Here is an 8,403-nt window from a genome sequence, read left to right on the forward strand (position 1 = left end):
AGTTATCGCAAAATTTAAACTTTAATAACATTATCCGACATGAATTTTATTTATACTATATATAATAAAACAAAAGTGATTCTTATAGATCTTTTATCGCTGAAAATGAATTTATAAATGAAATTGTTTTAACATGTCATATATGAATTTCTATTGTATATTAATATAGACTTATGGCATTTTTGGCCCGATCAGATTTGCACTTTAGAGCAAGGTTTACATTAACCTGGGATGAATCAATGGGCACGTTCAGTGGATAATAACAGCGAGCACTCACTCAACTGTTGAGTCCGCTGAACGCATCCAATGATATTTCGTGATTTTCTATTGGTACAGCTTGTAATGTCAATCAATTGATGTAAACCCGATCAAGCCGAAAACGCTATTAGTGAAAATATAAGGTTTAGTTTATAAATTACCAACAGTATATAAATTAAACCGAACTAAAATAAGTAATAATAAGACTCTATATGTATAAACAGAACTATGTTTTAATTAAACTGAACTATATTTTATCAACTATCCTTTCTTTCCATCAATGAATAAAGTAAAATTAATAATTATATTCATAAAAAATGTAATTTGACGAGTTAATTGCCGATTGAGTTAATCGGAGTTTTTGTAAAATCATCTTTACAATCTTTGAAAAACATTAACTTACGTAAATACTGATGCTTTTAAAAATTATTGTATTACAGTCTTTCTTGTAAGAGCGTGGCAGGCCTATCTCAAAGAAAAATGGCTTAAATTTATATTGATTGTAAATACAATTATATTAATAAGGAGTCCAGTCACCAGCTGCGTCTATAATAGACTGGCATCTCCGAGGCATACTTTCCACTAAAGAAATCGCATATTCACGTGGCAAAGACCTCCAGATTTGTCGAATTTCGTTTTTTAAGCGCTTCGAAGTTGATGTCGGTCTTCCATGAAGCTTCCTTTTGATGAGTGACCACACATTTTCAATGGGATTCGTATCGGGTGATTGTGAAGGCCAATGGAGTGTCTCGATGTCATTTCCCTCTTTCCAGGACGTGCAGAGCCGGCTTCGGTATTTGGGGTCATCTTCCTGGAGAAACCAATCTTTATCTTTACTGATAAACCAGCGTTGGGCAGATGGAATCAAAGCTTTTTGGTATATTTTTAACATTTTCTCAGAATTCAGGTTGTCAGTAAAGAAATAAAGTCGACCAAATCCTTGCTCTGAGAAGCAGCCCCAAACATGCACCTTTACCGCGTGTTTAACAGTTCGTTGGACTAATCTATTGGTGGCAGTAGACCAGAATCGTTTCATTTCACAATGTGCCCAAAAAGAAGATTTATCTGTAAAAATCACATTACTCCAGTTGCGATCTTTATTTTCGTGAGCCCAAGCTAGTCGCGCGCTGATGTGTTTTTCCAATAATAATGGTTTTTGGATTTTCCTACAACATCTTATACCATACGCATGTAGATAACGTCGTATGGTTTCACACGACATTCTTAAACCTTTTTGTTGTAATTTTGCCTGTCCTTGACGCAGAGATAACGTACTATTGCTTTGAAACAGGCGCACAACTGTTTTTTCATCTTCGTCGGTATAGGTCCGTGTCGTGCCACGTTCCGGTAAATCGTCCACGGTTTTTGTCTCTAAATAACGTTGCACCCATTTCTGGACAAACGATCTTGATTTTCCCATATATTTGGCCGCAGCGTGTTGAGACATTTTTGGCCCTTTTGAATGAGAACACAAGAACACTGCTTCGAAACGAGACGCGTAGGCAGCACTCATTTTGAAAATCGTTTATCTAACACAATTTAAGCAACAACAAGTACTTTGCTTATAATGCATGCAGAACAAAGGTGACACCTCTCTATCGGCGAAAATAAAAATTTAAAGTATATCTTTACTTATGACTGTGGGTAAGCCTTGCTACGCTCTTACTAGACAGACTGTATATATTTATTAACAAAAAGATTAAACAAATTCGATGAATTAACAAAAATACAGTCGCTATAAAATATTATACATTAATTTACTGATAAATGCTCAATAGTTTCTAGCTGTTCCATTTCGATCTTCTTATAAGAATCGTATTGTACTCGTAGTCGTTCTAATTCCATAGATTTCTCCAAAATCAATGCCTGCAATGAGAATAGACGATTATTGAGTGATACAGATTATATAGAACGATATTATAATTAAGGTCTAATTGTAGGTTAATTTTGAATATAATTAATATCCAATTTAACTGACGATTAACTAAACTAAAATTTTTATTCACAACAAATTTTTCAAATATATATGTATATACGTAACTTTTTCTTAATCTAATCTTTTCTTTTGTATTTCAAACAATAAAAAATTAATAAAATTCTATCGATGTTAATAAATGCAAATGTTGTTCGATAAATTAATTATCGAATTAATTAATCTGAGTTTGATGAAATGCTCAAAATCGTCAAATTTAATCATAGATAATATAAACAAGGCCCAATAAGTATAAAACAATATTAATAATAATAAGGGCAATGAGCCAGATACAAAACGCAAGAACAAATATATAAAAACAAAGTATAATATAAAGTTTAAAAATTAATACAATACAAACGTTAACGTTTCAACCCATATCGGATCTTCTTCAGTGTAACAATAAATTATAAATTTCTGTATCGCTAATCATAATGTCAGGCTATTGTTCGCTTATTGAAATCGTAGTCCATCGTGTAAAAGTTAATCCAAAAAATTAAATCTAATAAAATTTATATAATTTGTCATAAATCACAATTTCACATTATGGATTTGTACATTTTTGACATTATTTATTACACAATTTTTAGAAGGTAACTATTTAACACTTGTTTAACATGTCTATTTAAGAATTTTATGACAAATTATATAAATTTTATTAGATTTAATTTTTTGGATTAACTTTTACACGATGGACTACGATTTCAATAAGCGAACAATAGCCTGACATTATGATTAGCGATACAGAAATTTATAATTTATTGTTACACTGAAGAAGATCCGATATGGGTTGAAACGTTAACGTTTGTATTGTATTAATTTTTAAACTTTATATTATACTTTGTTTTTATATATTTGTTCTTGCGTTTTGTATCTGGCTCATTGCCCTTATTATTATTAATATTGTTTTAATCATAGATGATTATTGGTCAATTTTAAAATAATAATTAACCGATTATGTGTATGAATACCAGTCTAAATATATAATAACATAATTCTTACAACTGTCTATATCATTTGAACGATCAATGCACACTATTAAGTATAATTATTTAAAAACCTCCATTTGCTGTTTCTGAGCTTCCCTTTGCTTCGCAACAGAACGCAGCAGATTCCGCGCGCCAATCGTTTTCATTTTCTCTTTCTCCACCTCCTTTGACAAATTATCTAATATTCTAATGAATTCGTCGGAATTCTTTTCAAATTCAGTAATCTCTGCAACGTGAAAATTCTCATTCGTTGCGATGATAATTTATATTCGTGAAGCGTAATTTGTAACTACGTGCGATCGACAACAAAGCATCGGGGTACAATTTTTTAGATGGAGTTTAAAAGAGAACATCAAACTTTAATATCAGATAATTTTCGTTTACTTCGTATCGTAATTTTATTTAAATTTTTTGTATAATTTCAAATACATTAAGAATACATCTGTCTTAAAAATAGCATTTTCAGCACGAGCGGATTCGCACCGATTTGGGTTGGATAATGTTCTACTATTGGTTGATGTTACATATTTTTTCACAATAGGAGAACGTATAACATTATTAATCCAACCCAAGTTGATGCAAAACCCGCTCGGGACAAATACGCTATCAAGATTTTAAAAAAATAAGACCCTGTGCATAATGGAGGAAATATTAGGAACAGGAATAAATTTTAAGATTTGAACCTATCAGAAACCATGTATTCTGATGTAACTGGTATTTGATAGGTTGAAATTTTAATATACATATATTCCTGTTCCTAGTATTTGTTCTATTGTGCACAGGCCCTAAAGAGTAAATTGAACCGAGATTAAAGGTTTGTTCTCTCTTTTTAACTGAAATTATTGCATGATTCATCTTTCTTCCTCTTCTCTGTTTGAAGAAAAAAAGAGAAAAGATGAATCGTGCAAGAAGTTCATCTAAAGGATAAGCCTTAAAGTTTTATATTGATGAAACCGGACTTTATAGAACTGAAAAAAGATGCAAAGTAAAACAGAGATTAAAGTTAATCTACATTAGTAGAAATGGACATAAGAGTATTTCAATGTGAAGCTTTGCTTTCTTACTTATTTCGATAATTATAACTTGTATACTATGAAAAAATTTACTAAATTTTAATAAATTTTTTCTCGGTATACATACATCAAATAATACTTATAGTATTTTAATACAGAATTATTAATTGCAGTTTATTAACACAGAAAGAACATAAAAGTTTACAGACAGCTATATAATAATTACACGGTTAGAAAAAAATATATATAATTGTCGATTAATGCCATTTCGATCAACGTAGATTAATTTACTCTTTATCTTTTTCTAATTCACCAAGATTAAAGTTAATCTATATAAAAAAAGTAGACACAAGTTGATAAAGTTCAAAGTCGGGCCGAAAGCTACTTTCAAAATTATACTCAGTGCCTTCGAGTATCATTTTATCCTTGTTGAAAGGATAAAATATATGATATTCGGAGGCATTCAGGTAGTATTCTCGAACGCGCCCAAGAGTGTAGACGTGTGCTTTATTGTGCAGGAATCGTAAAACTAGAAAAAGCGGTGAGGATTGTGCGGAGGGTGAGTATCGTGACAATCGGTCAATCAAGTCATTGCGTCGTTTCGCTGAATATCACTCGCGAAGGCAACGCAACTTACTGGTCACGAAATTCTGACACTCCTCCTTCAGTTTATTCGTTTGATTCGCCGCTTCCGGCTCTAAAACACGTATCTTGCTCAGATCATCAATGTAAACGCCGTATCTTGCCAACAAGTCGGCCATCTTCTCAAGTTTGCGATGATTGCGAGAACGACATCACGTGATCTCGCGCCAGGAGCGCGCGGGCGATTCTAATTGGTCGACAGAGGCCGCATTGATCGTTATGTCTCGCGATATTCTCGATACGTCGATACTTTCGCGTATCAAATCGATACGTCCGTCCCGTCCCGTCGTCGTTGTGAAGTTCGCCGATGATGAATGAGCCGAAAATGGAGCGAAATGAAGATATGTTAGTATCTCGCGCGGTTTTCCCGCTTTCTCGACGTCAACGGGTGTAAAACGAGAAGCTCGACAGTTCGACACGAGTACGTCGTCACGTTGCTCCGACGCAAACGGTAATCTGTCGATTCGCACACGTTTAACTTAACGTCGAGGGGATCGATACTATTCGCCCTCGTCCTCGCCTCATCCCGTGGCTGTCACATCAGTAGTAGTGTTATTAGTACTAGCCTCGGCTTTGCCAGGTTTGGTCTCACCAGAGTTTTTCGTTATGTCGGGCGAGCACAAAACGGAAATTAAATACCCGTCGGAGTACGTCAAATTGAACATTGGGGGCTCGCTTCATTACACCACCATAGGTACCTTGCAGAAGCATGATACCATGCTGCGTGCAATGTTCAGCGGTCGCATGGAAGTGCTCACCGACTCCGAAGGTGAGCTGCTTCTTTTCGCAACGTGCATTGTTGACTCGAAATTGGTAAACTTTGAATATCGATCGGTTCTGCAGTCCTAATTAAAAGACATCGTTTTAATGTAGTGGAAGGCACATGAATTTGTTTGATTTGAAAAAAGGAATTATATACGGACTTTCTGCGTTCTTTCCTAAGAATTTTAAACATTTCAATTTTTATTAATATTTTGTTTATACCTTCGACTGACCACGATTTTTCTCCATAGGCTGGATATTGATTGATCGGTGTGGCAAACATTTTGGAACGATCTTGAATTTTTTGCGAGACGGCTCGGTTCCACTGCCAGAGAATACGAAGGAGATGGCAGAATTACTTGCAGAGGCAAAATATTATTGTATCAGCGAGCTGGCAGAATCCTGTGAACAGGCTCTTCTACGAAAAGAACGTGAAGCAGAGCCGATCTGCAGAGTTCCTCTCATAACCTCTCAGAAAGAGGAACAGTTGCTCATAAACAATACTACTAAGCCTGTAGTCAAACTGCTCATTAATAGGCATAACAATAAATATTCCTATACAAGGTAATATTAAATGTTACTTTATAGTTGTAAATATTGTGATATTTCATGATTCCTTTTTTATCTTTTATAAATTGCAATCTAAGTTTTATATTAACATTTAAAACCATATCTAGAATATATTGTTTCTTACGTTTTATCTTTTTTTACCTTTTGTTTCTTATTCTATTTCTTTGTGTGTTTTCTGTCGTCCAAAAGATATTTTCATAATTATTGTGATATTTTATGATTCCTTTCTTATCTTTTATAGATTATAATCTAAGTGTTTCATTCATTAAAACCTAATGTTCCGTTTTTTATATTTTGTCTTTTTGCTTCTTATCCTGTTTTCCCATTTTCTATCGCCAGAAATAAAAATTAATGAATCTCAGAAAAGACGAGAAACAATTATTGATAAAAATATGGTCGTGAAGAGAGAGGGGGGGAGAAGACAAGAGATAAAAAGCAAGATGTAGGAGGCAAAAAACATATTATAGATTAGGGTTAATATACAAGCACTTTAATATATAACAAGAGAGACTAATACAAAGTATTGTGAATTTGTGAATCTTTCAGGCTACTTTCTTTTTAGCAGACATAGTCAACACAAGTCTGTCTTCATTATTTATTGAATATTAAAAAGGGTGGAACAACATTCGTCGATTGTGTCTCCTAAAAGAAAAACAGTCAGATTGCGTTCGGAAAGTTAATAGAGTTCGAAACTCTATTAACGCTATTGTGTCATTCTATCTTTATTAGTCATTTCATTGGACATATAAAGGTAGAATGCAGTAACACTGATAGTGTTAGCATTTTCTGAGAGCTCTAGAACACAGCTACAATTTAAGTATATCATGAACTAATATTTTAAAATAATAGTTCACAATTTTTTTGTATAATACATTCGTTTTATTTTGTGCTGAAATTTCATCAATATTACCAATTTTAACTTTCATCTATTATATTATCAATTTTAACTCTAAACTTATGATTCAAGTATTCTATAAAATACTGAGGACATTCTACTGTTAACTGTTTATTTTTAAACATTAGTCTCACGATGTTTTCTGATTTTATATTTACTCCAATAATCTGGTTTTATTACAAGTGAAAGATTTATTATAAACAGTACTATATTGAAGATCAAAAAAAGGGTCAAAACGTCTTTATTGTAACTTGTTTTTATTAATATATTTTTATACACAATCTATGTGCTCATATGGCTGATTTTTATAATATTTTAAATGCATGAAAAAAAGAAGAAAAAAAGATAAATAAATGAAATATTGCAATGTATATGATGATAGCTGTATTATTACCATAAATTATTATTATTAAATGGACTAATAAATTAATTTAATTTTTGCAGTACATCAGATGACAATCTATTAAAAAATATAGAATTATTCGACAAAATGTCACTTAGATTCAGTGGCAGAGTGTTATTCATCAAAGATGTTATCGGCTCGAGTGAGATCTGTTGTTGGACATTTTATGGACATGGTCGTAAAGTAGCAGAAGTCTGCTGTCACTCGATCGTCTATACAACCGATAAAAAACATACAAAGGTAATATTAAATAATTTGATTTGAAATTATAGGCCTACTCCTTGTTTCTGTATTCTTTGAACTAGTACATATGGTATTGTGCAACAAGTTGAAATAAAACAAATATGTATTTGTTTCACTTTAACTTAATGCACTGTGTGCATTAGTTTAAAGAGTGCAGGAATAAAAAACAAATCATATGATTTAAAATTTATGATTTTGAAATTATATAATATAATGCTTTCATTTTTTCAGGTTGAATTCCCTGAGGCTCGAATATACGAGGAAACGTTAAATATTTTATTGTATGAGCATCGGAATGGTCCAGATCAAGAGTTAATGCAGGCTACATCGTCACGTGTGGTACCTTGCACGTCTGACGAAGAAGAGGGCGAACGTTCAGGCTTGGCTCGCCTTCGCTCCAACAAACAGAACACCAACTGACCCAGTCTTGTTCTCCTCAATCCACCGCACACCGCAATTCTCAGCGTTGTTCGCTCTTTCAAGACACGAATTAATATAAAATAAGACGAAACACGGATGTATACCAAATGCGAATGCTACATGATACTTATCGCCTGTCAGTCGAATCTTTTTTCGTTTTTGTAACGTATAGAACATGAGGAAAACTACAGTTAATTTTGGCCAGATGATAAATCATCGCGTTACATTTTTCACAT

The 8,403-nt window shown here is 33.0% G+C and overlaps 2 protein-coding genes across 2 annotated transcripts; one reads left to right on the forward strand and one right to left on the reverse strand.

Annotated features, from left to right (window-relative positions):
* Positions 1 to 1,995: 1,995 nt before the first annotated feature.
* On the reverse strand, positions 1,996 to 4,993 carry IFT20 (intraflagellar transport 20). The gene is made up of 3 exons (XM_018540023.1): positions 4,870 to 4,993; positions 3,291 to 3,445; positions 1,996 to 2,124 (listed from the first exon to the last, which is right to left on the reverse strand). The coding sequence occupies exons 1-3, from the start codon at positions 4,991 to 4,993 to the stop codon at positions 2,011 to 2,013; spliced, it is 393 nt and encodes a 130-aa protein (XP_018395525.1). The 3' UTR covers positions 1,996 to 2,010.
* Positions 4,994 to 5,192: 199 nt separating this feature from the next.
* On the forward strand, positions 5,193 to 8,403 carry LOC108774020 (BTB/POZ domain-containing adapter for CUL3-mediated RhoA degradation protein 3). The gene is made up of 4 exons (XM_018540025.1): positions 5,193 to 5,643; positions 5,888 to 6,200; positions 7,546 to 7,744; positions 7,979 to 8,403. The coding sequence occupies exons 1-4, from the start codon at positions 5,481 to 5,483 to the stop codon at positions 8,165 to 8,167; spliced, it is 864 nt and encodes a 287-aa protein (XP_018395527.1). The 5' UTR covers positions 5,193 to 5,480; the 3' UTR covers positions 8,168 to 8,403.

The sequence above is a fragment of the Cyphomyrmex costatus genome, unplaced genomic scaffold (assembly GCF_001594065.2).
Source record: "Cyphomyrmex costatus isolate MS0001 unplaced genomic scaffold, Ccosl1.0 scaffold23, whole genome shotgun sequence".
NCBI classification, from domain to species: Eukaryota; Metazoa; Arthropoda; class Insecta; order Hymenoptera; family Formicidae; genus Cyphomyrmex; species Cyphomyrmex costatus.

Excerpts from the sequence above, each read along its gene's own strand:
- IFT20 (XM_018540023.1), bottom strand. The coding sequence starts at position 4,993 with ATGGCCGACTTGTTGGCAAGATACGGCGTTTACATTGATGATCTGAGC. Across the intron at positions 3,446-4,869 it reads GTGTCAGAATTTCGTGACCA|AGATTACTGAATTTGAAAAG; the intron begins GTAAGTTGCGTT and ends TTCACGTTGCAG. Across the intron at positions 2,125-3,290 it reads CTCAGAAACAGCAAATGGAG|GCATTGATTTTGGAGAAATC; the intron begins GTTTTTAAATAA and ends TTCTCATTGCAG.
- LOC108774020 (XM_018540025.1), top strand. The coding sequence starts at position 5,481 with ATGTCGGGCGAGCACAAAACGGAAATTAAATACCCGTCGGAGTACGTC. Across the intron at positions 6,201-7,545 it reads AATAAATATTCCTATACAAG|TACATCAGATGACAATCTAT; the intron begins GTAATATTAAAT and ends TAATTTTTGCAG. Across the intron at positions 7,745-7,978 it reads CCGATAAAAAACATACAAAG|GTTGAATTCCCTGAGGCTCG; the intron begins GTAATATTAAAT and ends TCATTTTTTCAG.